The sequence below is a fragment of the Crinia signifera genome, chromosome 6, assembly GCF_055691185.1.
Source record: "Crinia signifera chromosome 6, ASM5569118v1, whole genome shotgun sequence".
Lineage (NCBI taxonomy): Eukaryota > Metazoa > Chordata > Amphibia > Anura > Myobatrachidae > Crinia > Crinia signifera.
This window is the reverse complement of record NC_139222.1, coordinates 143,222,653-143,243,311: the sequence shown is the minus strand read 5'-3', so window position 1 is coordinate 143,243,311 and position 20,659 is coordinate 143,222,653. Positions and strand designations below refer to the sequence as shown.

Sequence of the window (20,659 nt, the reverse complement as noted above, 5' to 3'; positions counted from 1 at the left end):
CATGTATCTACTTATAAACACTGGCTACTGCTATGTGTATGGATATTTATAAGCTAATTGCATCTGCACATGGGTAATGCGAATGCTGCTCACATGCATTCGGTACCAGATTGTGAATTTCAAATTAGGATGCAGATGATGAGAAATCGGCCTCTTATGCCCCGCACACACTGTACATTATGCGGGAGGAAACAGGAACACTTAACACAGAATATTTGCATATTCGCATCAGTCCCTGTCCCAGAAGAGATTACACATTCATTATAGGGATAATTTTTGTTAGGAGCCAATTAACCTCCCAGTATATTTTTGGATTGTGGGAGGAAACCAGACTATCCAGAGGAAACCCACACAAGCACAGGTTGAATATACAAACTCCTCACAGTTAGGGCCATGATGGGAATCAAACCCATGTCCACAGTGCTGTCAAGGCAGTAATGCTAACCGTTACATGGTCCGCACTGCCATGTATGCACAGAGAGAAGACAAGACAATGCTACTTCCGCAAAGACTAAACCAGTGATGGTTAAACCTTGACACTCCAGCTGTTGTTGAACTACACATCCCAGCATGCCCTGCATCAGTTTTACTATTTGGCCATGCTAAAACTGATGCAGGGCATGCTGGGATGTGTAGTTCAACAACAGCAGGAGTGTCAAGGTTAGCCGTCACTGGACTAAACAATAGTCTTCGTCAAACGGACAATTGTTTGCTCACAAACATTACAGAATGGTTGTTCCATGCTCCCAACTAGTTAGCTTGTTGGAAAGATAATTTTATAAAAGTATGGCTTGCTTTACTGTGCTCACTGAGACAGCTGTTTTGTGGTCTGAACCAATGTTCAGGAGAATGCAGCCCTAGTCACTGCATGTAGGCACGGAGCACAATTGATGCCCCTTGATAAATATAAAACAGTCTAGTTGCATCAAAAGCACTTTCTGTTCATTTAAAAAATAATAGCTTTTAGTATTTTCCGTTATTATGTTTGAAATCACTAAAGCCGGTTTTTATATGACCCTGAAAAGTAACACACTGAAGTGATTTAATAGGCTGCACTCATGTTAAGCAGCACATTGGGCTCTTGACCTCATTCTTCCGCCTCCCTCACGCCCTACAAAACACAGCCAAGGTTTTTACAAGCTCCCTAGAGGGTCAGCTCTGTGGTCACTCATGATATAATGGGATCTGTGTTCAGTATTTCTAGAGCTAGGCCTGTCTTTGTCCAAGGGACAGGCTGTTAAATCTCTCACTCTCCACCACAGACAGATGAGGGAAGAAGCTCATTCATATTAACCAAGTACTGCCACAATTAGTTACCAAAAGATCAGGGTTTATCTTTATACACAATAAAGGCAGACATGTGTGGGCCTAACTAGAATCTAGTAATATCACTTGAGGAATCATATGTTGTTAGACAGCTGAACTATTTCAGGAAAATATAAATGTTGGAAAATGAGTAATTAAAATATTATTGGGAGTCTCTGCTGTGAGAGGTTGGATGCACCATTTGCTAAGTAGTTCGGTGCTCCCATATGATGAGTAAAGGTCCATACACACTGAGTGATTTTTGTTCAGTGTGTATGGACAACAATGATGGGGAAAATCGCTGGGCCGAAAATTGCTCAGTACATACACACTGAGCTATTTTCGCCCTTCTGAGCGATTTTTCCGGGGGTGGACGACTTTCAATAGCAGGATGCTATGGAAAGCCACCCACCACATCGCTCATCTGCTAGTAATACCAGCAGATGTGTGGCGGACAGAGGTGATTATGCAGGAGCGTGCATCGGCGCTCATCGCCGCCCCGTACACACTGGGCGGCTTTTGAGCTGAAAGCAGCTCAAATGAGTAAACTGATCTTTAGTGTACTCTCCAAAAAGTAATATTATAATCTAGACATCTGGAGAATGCATAGAAAAACCACATTAACACTGTAAAAGTTTGTGTTGGCACATTAACCTTTCATTATTGTGTATAGTCTACAGTGTTTTATACGATGACCATAAACTTTACATTGTGATCTCAAGGTGTAGAAAACAATATTTGCACCCACGCTTTAAAAAGCAGTTGTAGTGTGATACTGTATTTTGTTTTTTGGCGAGATGTACTACAAGTGCCAACACACGCGGTGCAATTCTCGCATACGATTTGAACTTTTTAGTTCAAATCACATTGTGTCTAGTTCAAATGCTCACCCCAGTGCAGTCCATATCGCATGGCAAAATAGTATGTGCAGACAGTTATTTTGGTACTACTGTACATCGCATCGTGTTTAGTTCAAATTGCACCCTGTGTAGGGAATCACATGGGATATGTACTTTACAAATTTAAATTACATATTGTAGTGTAGTTCAAATCTGTTGTAGTTCAAATAGCACAGTGTATTCAAATCACATAGCACTGAATCCAAATTGCATAGGACACATTGTATGGCTCAAATAGCACCTAGCACACATTGTGTGGGCACCATTAGCCTGGAAATGTGACAAATTAGAAAGAGGTAAAGTACCAGCCAATCAGCTCCTAACTACTATAGTCTAAGGGCCAGATGCATTAAGCTTCAAAAGTGATAAAATGGAAAGTGATAAACAACCAACCAATCAGCTCCTGTCTGACAGTTTTCAAACACAGCCTGTAACATGGCAGGTAGGAGCTGATTGGCTGGCTGTTTATCACTCTCCATTTTATCACTATTTAATCTGGCCCTGGGTTTGAAAAATGGGTATACGGTCATTATGTCCACAAAAGTTAGGTTGACACCTATTTTAGGTCGACACCAATTTTAGGTCGACGTGCATGAGGTCGACATGGTAAAAAGGTCGACATAACATTACGTTGATATGGCAAAGGTCAACACGCAAAAGGTTGGCATGAGTTTTTCATTTTTTTTTCAAAAACATTTGGCTTTTTCATTCTTCACTATACAAGTGGGAATAGAGTGAGAATAGAATAGTGCGCCAAGCGTAGCAGCAAAAATCGATTCTCATTACATCCCAGCCTATATCTTTTTTCCAGTGTATTTTTTGGGACCAGCACCAGCTCAAAGAGCTCGGGTCTGGTTACGCCATTTTTAAAAAAAAACATATTTTTATTTTTCTTTAACTTTTTTATAGAGAAGCAGTGTGTGCTTTATGTTTGGCTGCCTGCAAACTCAGCAGCCAAACACGAATCACATCACCATCAGAGAATATGAATCCAGATAACACTGCAGCTTAGTAAATAAGCTGCTTTTTTTCACACAAAACACAACCAATCACCTTCATAACCAACCAAGTTGAAACTCGTCTGGAAAAGGCAGCTTAGTGCATATTGCCCTGTGTGCAAAAAGATAATTTCCCTGTATAGAGGGGTGTGTTGGGGTCTGATCAGTGACCTCCTCTCTGACTGGCAGATCAACTAATGTATGCAGTCATCTGGGATGCAGTGAATGTGGCTGCCGGCACTATACTGCATCTCAGCTGACTGCATACATTAGCTAATCTGATGGTCACAGGGTCTAATTCAGACCTGCTTGCTAGGCTGTGTATATTTGGAGCCTAGCGAGCCGGTTAACACTGCTCCAGAGAACACATTCCCCAACCCGTCGGATCCCCTCGCTATGCTGCTTGCATATGTTTACACTTACACATCCACTCGCAAGCGTCCGCACAGAGGAGAAATTATACAATGGTTGCTCACCATCTAATGACTTCCCGGCTTCCATTTACATCAATGGGGGACGTACAACCTGCGGATCGCAGCAACCGCAGTTTGGACGGGGGGAGGGGGGGGGCACAGACAGTCTGCGCTGCTGTCTGCTATACTCTGCAGACAGCAGCGGTGGCAGCAGAGGAGGTGAATGGATGCCTGTGTGCGGCATCTATTCACCTCCCGGACAAGGACTGGGGGGTGCACGTGGGCAGCCCAGCAGATTACCTTAGTGCTGGGCTTGCCCCCAGCGCAGCGGTCCGGGTCCCGGCGGTGGCGATCGGCACTTGGAGATGATGTCATCTCCAAGGGGCAGCTCAGGAACCGCCTGCGTCGGGGGGGGGGGGGGGGTGCCAGTGTAAAAGGGACCAAACGCCAGGTCGCACCCGGCTTGAAGTTGGGTCCAAAAACCCGGGTGCGATCCAGCGTATTGGTATAGAAGAGGTATTAGTAAAACAAAGACTCCCACTTCCATTGTGTTGCAGTTCCGTCTCTGTGTACCATAAGATGTGCCATCGAAACTTGCACAAAGACTATGGCATGTGCAGTTTCTCTGTCCAGTTGTGACCTCCAAGCATTAGCAGCTGTGTATCTTTGAGTGCAGTCGATATCAGCGACACTACTCACCTGCTTAGCCTCCCCGTTTTCCCTTTCAGGAATTCCCATTGAATTGGAAATATTCAAAGGGTTTAAAGAACTTGAATCCCAGATCCCAACCCAAAAATGGTCGGGATTGACAAATCAGGGATTTTAAATATGAAGAATTACCCCCGTTCCCAGATGGATTGCCATTCATTTATGACCTCAAATCAACGGTCTGATCAGCAAATTAGCGGTTCCAGTCAGGTCTGTGACTTGGGAAAATGACTGCCAGATGGTTGGAGTTTAATTTCTGGCTCCTTTCCGATTTTTTACATCTAACTACGACTTTTACATTTGTATACATTTTATTTGTGCAGTGTTGTATTCCTATGTATGAATTATATGTTTGTCCAACAGCAGCTGTATAAAGGGAGAAGTCAACTGCTCTTGTCCCCTATTTAAGTCACCGCTGCTTAGTCATGGTTTGCAGGCAACATTTTGTTTCTCATGAATATAACCTATATATTCCACAAGTATTATTAACACATGCTTACATTTTACATTGGCAGTATTCCAACTTGGACCCACAGTGAGTGTGTTCATTATTTAGCTTGTAACGAAGCCATAGGCGATCGCCATGTGTCTGCTATCTGACAAGGTGCAAAGACTACAAGGCAAAGCCAGCGCTTTGGCCAACAGCCCATGACCAACCAATTTTCTATGCTTCAATCATGGCTTTATGTGTCTTGGTTCTTTGTGTGCAGTGAACTTGATGCTGAGTTGTTTTATTCCCTAGTGTTTATTTAGAGAAGGCTGATGGTCAGGTCTGGCTTTATTTCCACATAAGAAGTTCTATACAAAAATAATTATTAATGTTTTTGTTTTTCAAATGTTGTATCAACTTTAAGCCATTACTTCGTATTAGCTATTGTACCTTGATAATATTTTCCTTTGGAATGTGTCCTACATAAAAAGTCTGCCCAAAAGTTGTTGGTTGTTTGCTGTAGTTCAGTGCAGATTAACACATAATTCACACTTACGAGTTCATATTGTAGGTTCACCCTCTTAGGAGATTCTGGAAGGAGGAGAGTGATAACATGAATTGCGTCATCATAGCCCCATCTAACACTGCACAAATACACATGTAATGGGGAGCGGGGTTTTAATGAGTGGAAGCACCATTAATCAAATCACATCCTGAACACTTCATTAGAGAAGTGGGTAGGATCCGGGAGGGTATGCTGGTTTCTGGAGACTCCATAAGAACACTTCTTAATTGAAGCGTTGGCAAGTATGACCTAAACTATTTACAGGCTATCAAAATTCAGAACTGTGAGCGCCCACCAGCTGTTGGCCCCAATTTGCCTAAAAGTGCTCACTACCCTATGTGTCGTGCATTTGAATTCGTTTGGCACAAATTTAATTTTCCCCATAATGTACAGGCATACTTTCACCTGTGGCAGGCTTTCTGGGACTTAAAGGCCTCCTGTAAAGAACAATATTGTTTAACTATTTACCATTAACTGCACCTGTTTTAAGGGTGGATGGAACCTGCGTTTTTAAGGGATTCTGCTCCAGGATAATCAGTTTGGGGCTGTTTAGCATTATAGCAGGGGGACACCAAACTGTGTGTCTCCTTGCTATAGCATTATCCCATTAATTGGTTCATCCCGGTGCTGGTTATTAGAAAATAGGTGGAATCCCACAACAGGGGTTGAACTTGTGGGTGAGCCCAAGTGCATAAATATAATTTTGGGCCCTACTCCTTCACCCCAACCCAAGTTCACAATATGCAAAACGGCAGTGAGTGACAGAGGGCGGGATGTATTAATATACATCGCCGCCCAGCCGCCGCGATGCTACCTCATATGTACTAACATATGAGGCTAGCATCGGGATGCGGTGATGGAGACCACCCCGCGATACCTGTAATGTGGTGTGCGGGGTCTCCGTCACATCCCGGCGGCTGACAGTGTCCCCGGCGTCTCCTCCTCCCCCCTGCAGCCGGATGTCCTCCCAGCTGTGACACCTGCTGGGGGAGGAGGAGATCGATGGAGGATGGGAGGGGGGGTCGTGCGGACAGCAGGCAGCGGGCGGCGATAGAAGCCCATAGGCTTCTATAGGGTATCGCCACCCAGAGGTGGCAATACCCTGCCCGGCGGAGACGGGGCGGACAGGTAATGGTACATAGGAAAATGCGGGAAAACCCCTGTTTTACCGCATTTTCCCTTTAGTACATCCCGCCCAGTGAGAGGCAAGGGGAGGCAGAGTGTGACAGGGGAAAACAGTGGGTGACAGGAAGAGGGTGACAAGGGCAGCAGCAGTCCTCAGGGGCCTGCACCTGCTGTACCAATGGTTGCAAGGGACCTGTCTGAACGCCTGTCAAGAAGCAAGATAAATGCTGCCACTCTACAAGGAATAAAGGGGTCGATTTATTAAGCTTGGTGAAGTAATAAAGTCTCTGAATTTTATCACCGGCCAATCAGCTCCTACCTGTCATTTTTCAAACCAAGCCTGTAACTTCACAGTTAAGAGCTGATTGGCCGTTGATAAAAATCAGACACTTTATCACTTCACAGAGCTTAATAAATCTGCCCCAAAGTGTGTTGTTATTACCATAAGTTTTGGGATTTTAATCATCAGAAATGTTTTAGGTATAAACTGTCTGAAGAAGCGGGAAGCAGTTCTGTGAAAGGTGTAGGAAAAGTATATGCAGAATTGATGTGTGCTTATAAGATTGGCACCTCTTAAGACATAGATGGGATTCACTTTATGATGACATCTTAATGAATACAGGTTTTTAAAGAAATATCACACACTTTTCAATTGGAGTAACCTGCTCCTAAATAATAAAAACAAACCTAATAGCGTCATCTTTTTTTATCTCTTCTAGACCCAGACCCTTTTTTGGTGTACAGTCCAGATGTTGAAGGATGTTTGGAGGCACAGGATTCTGTGGTTCGCGTGAACCATCAATGTAACTCCACCTCGCCGGCACAACAATGGCTTTGGGTCTCACGTCGGCGGCTCTTCAATCTGGGATCTCTTCAGTGCCTATTGGTCCCCTCCGCGACCAACAGCACATCCACTGCTATCTCCACCTATGAATGTGATGAAAACTTTTACTTTATCCGTCGATGTGAATCCTTGCTGGAGCAACTCACTGCTTCACTGCTACCAAGGACCTCCAATGCCACTGGCTTACAGCAGCCGCCAGCAAAAACAGCTAGCCAGTGGTTGATTTTTGGAACTAACCAAAGTATCTGCTCTGCTGTGTTTCAAGGTAAGAACTTGCAGTAAGGGTAATGGGGTACCTGATGTGCATGTTATATTTGTGTCTGCCTGTTTCTCTTAGTTCCTACAGCTAGCTTATTCTCCCAGGTTGGGATCGTTTGGTCTACAGCAAGTTGGTGGACAAGCATTAGGTCGACACGGTTCTAGGTCGACGTGGGTTTATGTCGACGGGTCAATATGTCGACACAAGCATTAGGTCGACAGGGTCTAGGTCGACAGTCAAGGTCGACATGGGGTTTTTCACTGTTTCTTACCCAAATGTCGACAAAGTCAACATGGACAGAGTTTCCAATGCACCACATCCCCTCGCATTCCTCGCTTTGCTCGCAATGCTTCGGGCACGGTGCCTCGCTGCGCTTGGCTCACTATTTTATTCTCCAACCACACCTTAGTGCAGCGGTTCTCAAACTGTGGGTCCTGACCCCAAAGTGAGTCCCGACCTTCTCAGCTTGGGGTCGTGACTCCATGTTGCTGACCATCAGGCTGATGACTTTTCTAATCTCAGTCAGTGATTCAAGGAGTCTGAAAAATCTGTTGAATTGTCTGTTATTTTAGACTCCTCATCATTTTGTGCCTCCACAATGCTGCCATGTATGTGCTGTCTGCTGACTACACATGTGATGTGATGACCTTCTGCAGTAACTTGCTGGGGTCCCGTAATTCTTTTTATTGTCTGATGGGGTCCCAGAGCAAAATAGTTTGAGGATCCCTGCCTTAGTGGATAGTAGGGCATGAAATACCGCCTGTCGGCACATGTCGGCTCAAGAAACATTGAAAAAACACATGTCGACCTTTTGACTGTCGGCCTATACCCTGTCGACCTAATGCTTCTGTCGACCTAATGACCTGTCAACCCAAACCCATGTCGACCTAGACGTATTTCGACCTAGAACCATGTCGACCTAACGGTGTCGACCCAATGCTTGTTAACCAACATGCTGTAGACCCAATGATCGCATCCCATTCTCCCATATATCTGAGCTTTGTAAGTGGTAAGGAAGGGTTTCATGAACATAGTGTACATTCAAAGTGAGTCTCTTTGCTGATTACACAGGCATAAGGTACAGTTCACGTCACAGTGGTTAAATAATGGGCATCAGACCATCTTTTTTGAACAGCCCATATTCAGTAATTCCTGAAAAATAATTGATAACAGACCATAAAACAAGATACTCCACATCTTGGAGATAGCCACTCTTAGGGGTCTATTTAATTAGCTGTGAGTACAACAGTACGTACGACTATATACTGCACGTTAAGTAGCTCTAAAATGGCAGCTTTGTATGTGCAGTCTCACAAGATTGCAAATCAAGGGAATGTTCAAGCCATTACGTGGGGGGGGGGGGGGGCAGTCACTATGCAGTTGTTAAGGCAACTTGACCCCTCTGAAGCTAATTGAGTTGACCCCTTACCAGTCTCCTCTCTGTTCTTAGTAGCAGCTCTCCTTATCTTCCAAGCTGAATGGGAAAAAAATTGGTATGGTGGAGCGCTGTTAAAAATGAAAGGTTGATCGATTGGGTATTACAAATATTTAATATAACATATAATAAAATATCAAAAAACTGACAGTATGTAAAACACAATGTATACAATAAAAACAATCAAAGTGACAGTATTCACCTCTACACATGAACTAAATGTGGAAAAATAACATATATAAAGTCTCACTTGTTCCTAGTTATGCTCTCTTGTTTAGTAAGTGCTGGATTAGCGGGTGTCCATATACCTGGTTGTAGCCTGATGTTGATACTCCCCTCGTGAGGAAAGATGGCACACGTTTAACGGAATGGAGGGCTCCAAGATATTGGCAGGTGGTGGTGTCCCTTTTTGAAAGTCCAGTGAAAATATGGAGAGCTGGTCCAAGCGAGGGTTATTGTGACAATATTTGTAATCCACAAGGTCTGGTAGAGAGGTGTCCACCTAACGCTTTTCGTCATCCACGGATGGCTTTATCAAAGGCATGCCAGGTGTGAGCAGCTTGGCATCATCCACTCATCCCATTAGGCGCCCTACATATTCTCTGCCATCCAGGTGGTAGGGAATATAACTTCATCTTTTCTCCTTATCTTCCAGCATTGGTTTTTAGGGAGGGATGTACTAAGGGGAAAATGTGGTAAAACCCCTGTTTTACCGCATTTTCCTATGTACTAACACTCTGCCGCCACGTTTTCGCATAGTAGGGTAACGACTTTGGGTGGCGATACCCTATAGAAGCCTATGAGCTACTTTTCGCCGCCCACCGCAAACCTGCCAACCTCCCTCTACCCCTCCCTCTGGCTTACTTTAGTCCAGATCCTCCTGGACCCGTAAGGTAAACCCTCCCTCTCCCTAGTAACGCAGCCAGACGTCCTTCCGGCTGCAGGGGGGAGGAGGCACTGGGGACAGCCTACTTAGCTGTCCCCGGCGTGAGGGGAGCAGGAGGCGGCAGAGAGGTGAGCAAACCATATAACAGGTATCAGGTAATGTGGCAAACCACATTACAGGTATCGCGGGGGCCTCAGTCACCGCACCGCGATGCCAGCCGCATATGTTAGTACATATGCGCTGGCATCGCGGCCGGGTGGCGAAGGGCGGCGATGTATATTAATACATCCCGCCCTTAGTCTCAAATGTCCCTTTCTCTCTCTACTTGCAGGCTAACATAGGTTGTTACAGGCACTACGACTCTTTTGTAATACTCAGACACCCTAATATATGGTTGTTCTATATAAAAGACAAAAAATGTATGGGAATGTTTATCACCAAACATTTGCAACCAATGTTTTCTGGTGGGGGTGCATACCTCCCAACTTCTCTGTAGAAGAAATAGGGACACGAGCGCCCGAAAAGGGGGCGGGCGTATGCAAATGAGGGCGTGGCTTATGCTAATTAGCCGCAGCCTCATTTTCATACGCACAGCGTCTATTCTATTAGATTTGGGGGTCTCCCAACTGCCACCCCCCGCAGCGGGACAATGCCTGCCGCGGGTGGGACAGCGGGACAGTACCCGAAAATCGGGACTGTCCCGCTGTAATCGTGACAGTTGGGAGGTATGGGGGTGCCAACATCTGTGTGAGAGATGTTCAAAAAAATCTTCAAAAAATGACAGCGTCGCTCACATTTTATTTATATAAATTCAAATAAAAAATGTTGTGTAAAAAAAAGATTATATTTCCTATATAAGGTAAACATTACCGAGGAAATTTACTAAGACAAATACGCCTAAAATAATCGTATTTGTATAGTAAAATACGATATTTTTTTTAGGTGTATTCATATTTTTGGCATTTACTATGCCAAAAATACACAGATTCCTATTTATGGCACATTCCTATTTGTATTTACAAATACAGATCCAGGGCAGCTGATCCGTGCAGGCTTCCAATACGATTTTTTATTTAAAAATACAAATTTGTATTTAAAATACGAATTTGTATCGGAAAATATAGGAATTAGTATGCCATCGGATAATACGAATCAGTCAAATACGACTGATTAGTAAATTATCCTCCGGAATATGAATGAAAATACGACTACACCGGTCTTATTCATTCGTATTCATTCGTATTAAGAATACGAATACAATTTTTCGTATTCTTAGTAAATTTCCCCCTACATGTCATTATGATGAATAAAAATGTTTGCTTGGCAATTTTCACACCTATTTTGACAAATTCACTTGGCATTCAAAGGGTTAAGGTACACTTTGGAGGGATCACAGTTGCTATATCCAATATCTGCCGCGGTCCCTCCACTGTCGTCCTATGGGCTACTGATACCTGTCTGTTGGCCATGTTGTGTGTGTGCCAAGGACCTTAACCAAGTAGCTATCACAGTGGCGGAACTCCAGGAGGCAATGGAGTCATTTGCCGCCGGGCTCCACTCTTAAAGGGGGCACTGGCTCCATTGCTTCCTGATGCTGCGCTGGGTCACTAATTAGATATGCACAAGCAGGGACCTGCTCATTTAATATGCACCACGCTGGTCCACACTTGTGCATATCTAATTAGCAGGAACCCGGAGCAGTGCATATTGAATGAGCGTGTCCCTGCCAGTGCATATCTAATGAGCCAGGACCCATGCAGTCATTAGATATGCACTGCTCAGGGTTCCTGCTGATTAAATATGCACAGACGGAGACCCGCGTGGCTCATTAAATATGCACTGCTCCGGGTTACCACTGATTAAATATGCACAGACGGGGGCTTATACAATATGCACTGCGCTGGGTCCCCGGAGCTCATTACATATTCAGGAGTGGCGACAATTTCAGGCAGCAGCCAGGACCCGGGTATGAGATGCTGCAGCAGAGGCGGAAATAAAGGGGAGGAGGAGTTTTGCAGTTCCTTAACTGCCTAGAGACCTTGCTGCCCTGGTCCTCCTTTCTGGGTGTTAGCTGCAGCGCTCCCTCTGCCTGTTTGCCCCCGCTGATGGGGAGAGGGCCTGTATGCCCCCACTGATAGGGATGGGGGTGCCCCTGCTGTATGGAGACCGGCTGTGTGCTCTTGGGGATGGGGCTGTTCCCCTGCTGTGGGAAGAGGTGCTGTGTGCCCTTGGGGTTGGGGCTGTGTACCTCTTCTGTGTGGAGAGGGGCTGCATGCCCTTGGAGATGAGGGCTGTGTACCCCTGCTGTGAGGAGAGGGTCTGCGCGCCCTTAGGGATAGTGGCTGTCTACCGCTGCTGTGGGGAGAGGGGCTGTGTACCATTGCTGAGGGGATGGGGGCTACGTGCCCCTGCTGCGGGAATGGGGAGCTGTGTACCAATAGGGATGTGGGCTGTGTACCCCTGCTGTGGGGATGTGGGCTGTGTACCCCTGCTGTGGGGATGTGGGCTGTGTACCCCTGCTGTGGGGATGTGGGCTGTGTATCCCTGCTGTGGGGATACTGGCTGTGTTCAAAATTAGCATGTGCAGTATTCAGAGCATGTTGTCTAATGCCTATTAGACAACATGCTGTGAATACACAATCATTTTGGAAAATAGATTGTTTCCAAGCGCCTTCTTTAAACCATAAATATATTCTGATGTCATCGCACCGTAGCTTATTACATTTTACAATATATAATAACATACCCTCCAACTGTACCGTTTTAGCCGGTACAGTACCGTTTTTTAACAGTCTGTACCGGCTAAAACTAACTGTACCGATTGTACCGATTTTCTGGCTAACTCTGGGAGATGTAGTTCATAACATTGCCGGCTGCTTCCCAGGGAGTGTGGGAGAGCAGCCGGCCAGGACTACATCTCACAGGGTGAACGGCGGTGGGACATGGCAGGCCCGCCTCCCCCTGCTCAGAGACTCCTGTTGTGGGACGTCACGGCTGTGGGGAGCCAGTGACTGAATGTGTAGTCCTCTCCCATCCCCACACCGCCCCTCCCCCATCCACCAAAGCACAAGCCGCTGCTGCCGGGATCAGAGAATGACCAGTGTGACGTCACCAACGTGCGGCCTGATCTGCCGCAGCATGGAGAAACTGACAGCGGGAAGTAATGGAACCTGTGTTCTTCCGGCCGGACACAGCCGACGGGACTGTTCTAGGTAGGGACAGCCAGCCCGGGATGTATTTTTAAGTGTGATGTGTAATGTTAAATAAAAGGGTCATGGCCACACCCCTTTACAAATGGCTACGCCTCTATATATGGCCACACCCCCTGGCCTGTACCGATTTTTTCATTGGAAATGTTGGAGGGTATGCAATAAAGTGTGTAGGGGGGCACCAAAATTCATCTTGCCTCTGGGCACCTGGGACAAAGTTACACCACTAGCTATCACACTGCTTCCAGTTCTTTGCCAGTATGGGCTTGTATCATGAGTTGCAAATTTAGTCTAAAAATTGTCATTACATCATTAATTGTGGTTAATATGCCTGCATAATAAGAAGACATTGCACTTTCCTTATTGAATCATGGACTCTTAGTGGATCAGACAGTTCTGTCCCAGATATGTGCAGAGAAAAAGCTCACAAGTGCATGATGCCCTCAAAGTTATGTTTGTGTGAAGAGTTTTGGGTGCATTTTGTAAACATGTGAACATTACAGACATTGTTCTTGTCAGCACCATATGTTAATTAAAGCATTATAGCGCTGCCAGCAGTACAGCTGTAATCACTCTGTGAAAGCATAATGCTAAAGTTGGACTGCAGGCAGCTTTATTTTAATGGGGTCAACATCAGGGTGCCAGGATCATGGTGCAAACAAGAACATTGTCTGCAGGGGCATAGCTAGACATTCGTAGGCCCCATAGCAAAACTTTGTAAGGGCCTCCTAGACTTGATCGCAGGTCAAATTTGTTCTCAAAATGGGCAAACCATGTGCACTGCAGGTGGGGCAAATGGAACATGAGTTATCTTCCCAGCCCCCACACTGTGTCTCCAGTCCCCACAGTGAGGTATATTCAATGCTGATCAAGCGAGCTATGACGGCGAGCAATGTCTATTGCTTGCCGTCATAGCCTGCCCCTAGTTTTTAACTGACCACCTGCATTCGCGGTTTCCACCTCACTATTTCTAAAAAGCGAGGTGGAAACAGCGGGTATGGCCATCAGAACAGCGAGGCTCACTCACCGTTCGGGGGAATCCTCACCGCCCTCTGACAGAGTAAAATGGCAAGGATGGCTTGTTTATGGTGATCCTCGCTGAAAACAAGCCACCCTCACCCTAAAAATCACCTCGACGGCCACATTGAATACACCCCAGTGTATCTCCTGACAACATTGTCTCTCCAGTTCCCACCATATCTCTTCAGCCCCAACCCCCTTCTGTCTCTCCAGCCCCCACAGTGTCTCTCCATGCCATATACACACTTAAAGTACCTTCTTTTGGTATCTGTTTTTGCATAAAAATCTCAACTTTTTGACTGTCGACCATACCATTGTCAAATTAATGCTTGCGTCAACCTTGCAGACCCTGTCGACCTTAGGCCTGTCAACCTATTTCATGTGTCGACTGTTGACCTTCAGTGGTCGACCTTCATACTATCGACCTAGCGACCGTATCCCCTTTTTTATGTATTAAGACTGCTCCTTCTTCGTGTCTTCTCTGTTCTGCCTTTCAGTGGGCTGCATGAAGACACAGACATTGAAGTCACAGTGGTTCCTATACGGACCCCGTACATGCCTATTCCCCTTCTGGACCCCTGTTACCTCACGGCCCAATACAGCTCCTAGTCTCCCCTCTCGCTGGGCCTCCTTATATCAAACAAATTCTATACATTCACCTTCATACATACATACATACATACATACATATTGTTAACTGTGTGCTATTATTATGCTGATAAAATACATAGGGCCTGATTCAGTACCGCTTGCTAAGCCGCGGTTCTTCGCGGCTTAGCGAGCGGCTCAACACCACCTGCCGGGCGAATGTACGACTGCCCCCCCCCTTCCCCCCGCCACCCTGCAAATCTTCTCAGAACGATGTGAATGGATGTGTACACGGACAAATCTATTCACATGCTAGTGTATGGGAAAAAATAATTCGATGGTTGCCGACCATCATCTGATTTTTTTTCCCCTGTTCGCAAACAAGACCTGTTCTCAGTCTAAACTGGCTATTATTTGGCTCAAAAATGTCCAAGAATGGGGTGGTGCAATATTCGACCCTCCTGTGTTCACATGGGGATGCCCAGTGTTTTTCTGGGTGCACCTACCATTTTTGTGGCCACGTCTAAGAAACCCCGGACATCCCCATGTGCCAGCCACCTGTCCTCCCCCTGCCCTCCCCCTCTGTGCGAACGCCTCGGCGACTGTCATAGTCGCCGAAGGCATTCACACGGGGGTCCTGCATATGCGTTTATTCTCCGATACACATGTGCAGTGCCGCACCATCCGTCCCCGCAGCTAATTTGCTGAAGGCCGACTGAATCAGGCCCATAGCTCCCTCCTGGACACTTCTCTGTCTTATTCAGTTTTCCCTTTGCACGTATTGCCAGGTGCAGATCTTTTTAATACACTTTCTTGCTAAGCACCATCTACAAAATGTAGGCAAATGGTTAAATGTTAAAGTTCTTTAATTGATGAAGCCAAAATAACAGTGATGTACTCTATGATTCACCTTTGATACAAACACAATTCTAAAAAGAAAAAAAAAACTTTGTGAAAATTAATTATCTTACACTGCAGAAGATGTTTGTGCAGTTAATCTTTGAATCCTGCTTTTTGTCATTTTTGGAAGGTGAATTAGAAATGAAGTGAGAACCAAAAAGTTTTTTTTTTGTGGTTTTAGTCAATCATTTTTGCTTTAAGTTCTTTATTTTGCAGTAATATTCAAACTGCCTGGCACATTAAATGCAAATGGTAAAAAAATTCAATGCAATGTAGGATTTTTTATTTACATGTATTGCATACATACATGTGGTAGCAAAGCATTGCTACTCTGTCCTTTTTCTACCTTGGTTGAATGCTGGCAGACAAAAAAACAGATAAAAAAAAATTTGGTTGCTAACTATCTTAATAAAAATATGCACAGACAATAATATGTGATTTTTTTTTTCAATAAATTTATTTTGTGTGTTAATGGTTTCAGCTATTATCACCTATATAATTATCTATAGTGATTAATAGTGATACTCAAATGAGAACAGTCATTTGAAAATTTGTACTTACAAAAAATAGTCATAAACTTGTTTCTATTTGTTTTTTTACATGATAGTCATATAATTTGCTTCTCTAATAATTATCACTCAAATTGTATCTCTATTTCTATTACCTCATCATTTTATTTAACTTGCTTTATCTTTTCAGATATTTACACTATTCAAGGGAATTCCAATGGACGGCCCTGTGCCATTCCTTTTAAGTATGACAACCAATGGTTCTACAGCTGTACGAGCACAGGACGGGAGGATGGCCATCTTTGGTGTGCAACTACTGTTGATTATGGCAAAGATGAAAAGTGGGGTTTCTGCCCAGTAAAGAGTAAGCACCCATAGTGTATTATTATAACATATTTCTGATAATGAACCATGGGGGAGTGAGATACTGGGGGTAATTTCATGTATCATCATTTCCCAGCAGATTTCACTGAGAAGCCATGCAAACTAACACACTGGGCCAGATGTACTAAGCTTGAAAAGTGATAAAGAAGAGAGTGATAAAGTGTCAGCCAATCAGCTCCTAAATGGCATGCCCCATAATGTATTTGACGAATGACAGTTATGGGGCTGATTGGTTGGTGATTTATCACTATCCATTTTATCACTTTTCAAGCTTAGTACATCTCGCCCACTGAAATAAATGTAATACTTCCTTTGGCGACCTAAATAATCCCGAAAACATGAGCTAGTCTGCATCATTTATACTAACTCTGCAGTTCTTACCTTTTTCACATTTTAGAGGCACTTTACATACAATACAAATACAATGGGTGAGATTTAATGGGATGAGATATTCAGAAAGTGAGAGATTTGGTGAGAAATCTCCAGTTTTGTTAAAGCAGCAATCATTTACACTGCAAAATCAAACTGGTTTAGCAGTGTAAATAATTGCTGCTTTAAAAAAAGTGGAGATTTCTTACCAAATCTCTTACTTTCTGAATCTCTCCTCCTATATAGGGGGGTATTCAATGTTAGGGTCACGGCAGTCGAGCCCAGTCCAGTCGACCGCCGTTCTCGGTCAGCTCGACCGAGAACATGCAGGCAGGATTCAATGTCCCACCTGCCGGGGAGCGAAAAGGGGGTGTGACCGCGAGTTGCCTCCGGGAAGAGGCGTGCTGCAGCCGGCAGCTCGTCACTTACCGGCTGTTCTTGGCAGAACAAGCCTGACAGCTAGTGATGTCAGACTCTTTCTGCTGAGATACCCTGCTCAATGCTGTCGGGGAAGACAGCATTGAATAGTTACATAGCTACATAGTTACATAGTAGGTGAGGCTAAATAAAGACTTGCGTCCATCTAGTTCAACCTATGTTTATAGTAGCTAATCCCTTGTTGTATAGTATGTTCTGATATTTTAAAGACAGATTGTTACTTATTCATACCCGTGGATGTTTTTAACCAATAAATGTTTATCCAACCTTATTTTAAACGTATTTATAGTGTCTGCTTCTTCAGGAAGAGAGTTCCAAAGTTTATATAGGGCCAGACGGGCATCTCCCTGCGGGAGGTGCTCGCCGGAGATTGAATATCCCCCTAAATCTCACCCAATATATTTCTCTGAAACATATTCAGATATTATCTTAGTGTTTGTTCAGATATTTCTATACAGCCAAAATTTACTTCCTTATAGGCCATTATAGAATTCAGCAATAGGTTCTTGACTAATAGAATGTAATCATATTATTCTTATTTTTTGATACTCTGTTTCAGGTGCTGATTGTGAGGCATTCTGGGACAAGGACCCACTAACCCACAGTTGCTACCAGTTTAATTTCCAGTCGGCACTGTCATGGGGAGAGTCTTGGACCAGTTGTTTACAGCAGGATGCCAATCTCCTAAGCATCAATGAAATACACGAACAGACATATATTAATGGTGAATGGATGGGACTTGGCTGGGGAGATGAAAGTGATCCAGTAAAATATACAGAGTTTATATTAGCAATATACAGCACTGGATGTATATATATATATATATATATATATATATATATATATATATATATATATATATATATATATACACACACAGAATCCGCACACAATTCAGTTTAGTCATCCAGGCGTTGCTCACTCCAAGGCCCAAGACCACAAAACACTATTTTTTTTTAAGGAGGGCACTCACCATTTCGCAGATAAAAAACGACTTTTATTTAATCCATTAAAATATTGAAATTGGTCAACGTTTCGGTCTGCATCTCAGACCTTTTTCAAGACAATCAGCCAGACAGAAATGAAATCCTTCTCCAACAGAGACCTAATTTAGACTGGCCCCTCAGCAGGTTTTTATACACACCCATACAGGAAATTGCTCTTTTTATTGGGGTCCAATCTCGTGCCGGCATACGCCAATCTCTATATGCATTTTTAGGAACACGAGCATATCTTGTCAAGGTATAGTGTTTGCATTGCAAGTTACATGAGTTATATCGATGATGTGTTCATCGTGTGGATTGGTACTCTGGTGGAACTCAGGGACATGGTTGAGTATCTCAACCTACTGGACTCCCCAATCAGATTCACCTCACATATTGATGACCAAGAGATGAATTTTTTGGACGTTACAGTCTTCAGACAAACCGGAGGCCTTGGTTACAGACTCTATAGAAAGGCAACAGATCGCAACTCCCTGTTGTTTGTGACGAGTCACCATTCTGAGAGATTGAAGGAGGGACTGCCTATCTCGCAGTTTTTACAGGTCTTCTGTAATAATTCGGATCCTGAAACAGCCGAGAGACACATTATTGAAATGACCGAGAGGTTTCTAGCTCGTGGATACGATGAAGTGGTGGTTGATCGATGCCTGACAAAAGCGAGAGCAAGATTCCATGAGAGGACTAAAAAAGCCCCTTTTGATGGCACACGGATGATATATTCGACAACCTTTAACACAGCCTCAAAGAAACTACAGAGATCGATTCATAAGTCATGGCCTATTATTACCAGAGACCCTATGCTGGATACGATTAACAAGACACCGCCTATGATCTCCTTTAAGAGAGGTCTTAACCTCAAACAGCGTCTGATGAGGCCCACGATGGTGCCTACACGTGGCAATAGTAATTGGATACAGTCTGCAAGAAAGGGATGTTTCCGCTGTACAGACTGTACAACGTGCAGGTCAATGATGACTGGTACCACCTTTGCACATCCACATACCAACCAAAGGATCACTATACGGCATAGGGTGTCATGCCAGTCGACATACATCATTTACTTCCTGGTCTTCCCATGTGGCCTTTATTATATTGGCCTCACAACCAGGACATTTCGTGAGAGAATGGCCAACCATAGGCATTCAATCAGGGAGGCATTTGAGAAAAAAACCTCAGACAAACTGGTGGCTCGCCATTTTTTCCAAAAAGGGCACTCTTCAGCTAGTCTAAAAAGCATGATTATAGATCATGTTCCACCCCCAATTCGTGGAGGGGATCGGGAGAGACTGTTGAGATAAAGGGAACTAAAATGGATTCAGCAGCTCGATACATGTTCGCCCAAGGGACTTAACGAGCATGCCTCGTTCAATGTTTTCCTATGAATTTTGGACCTGGATGGACACTAGTCATACTATCTGGACATTCAGCAATTATTAATTTCATGTTATTATTCTACTACCCAATGAAAAATAAATAACTTAAAAAATATATATTTTTGTGTAGGATACCAGTGGAGCAGGGAGGGAAACACAGCAATGGTTTCCCTCTGAGAAGGATTGGTGCTAACAACACCTGGGTATGAATACCCTGGTGTTGATTTCATGTTTAATGTATGTTTCTATGTTGTCTGTGTATTATTGAACTTTAAAATGTGAAAGGCTGGCCCTGAGGCGGTTAGTAATCATACCATGCAATATAAATTCTTATATTTATTAATATCTAGTCCCGATATACTAACAATATGGAAGATGGAGGCTATGGGGAGGGAATTGAGACATGCATGCAGGATATCCAGTAGGGATGCAGTTAAAATCCCGGCGGTCGGGAACCCGGCGTTCAGAATCATGACGCCGGAATCCCGACCGCCGAAATCCCGACACATTCTCCCTCCGTGGGTGTCCACGACACCCATGGAGGGAGAAAAAATTAGTGTGCCGAGCGTAGCGATGCACCGGGCCCGCTGCGTGGCGATCCACATCCCCCCCTTGTCGGCATTTCGGCTGTCGGGATTCCGGCGTCGGGATTCTGAACGCCGGGATCCCGACCGCCGGGATTCAGTACTGAATCCATCCAGTATAGTATTGACTTATGGGCAGTAGGTTGCCAGGTACCTAGGAATGGAACGCATACATTACTAGCTTGCGCCCCAGGCTGTATGGGACGGTGCTGTCGCATCACGTCTGGGTGACGCGCTGCTTTAGTAACCAGGACAACACTAGCCTACGTCCCTGGCTGTACTGGACGGTGCCGTCGCATCACTTCCGGGTGACGCGCGGCTACAATACTGAGAGCGGACACAGGGAGAGAGGCACTGGAGTGGTGCTACCTGATACTCTAGAGGTAAACACATAAATCACCGATTGATCCTATA

At 44.5% G+C, this 20,659-nt stretch overlaps 1 protein-coding gene across 2 annotated transcripts in view; it reads left to right on the top strand.

The window, feature by feature from the left end:
* MRC2 (mannose receptor C-type 2) overlaps positions 1–20,659 on the top strand; it is a 76,852-nt gene that overhangs the window by 8,851 nt on the left and 47,342 nt on the right. For both annotated transcript variants that reach the window (XM_083147500.1, XM_083147499.1), the window contains exons 2-4: positions 7,163–7,552; positions 16,284–16,457; positions 17,844–18,008. In XM_083147500.1, the coding sequence (XP_083003626.1) occupies positions 7,163–7,552; positions 16,284–16,457; positions 17,844–18,008 (729 nt within the window). The remainder of the gene's footprint in view (positions 1–7,162; positions 7,553–16,283; positions 16,458–17,843; positions 18,009–20,659) is intronic.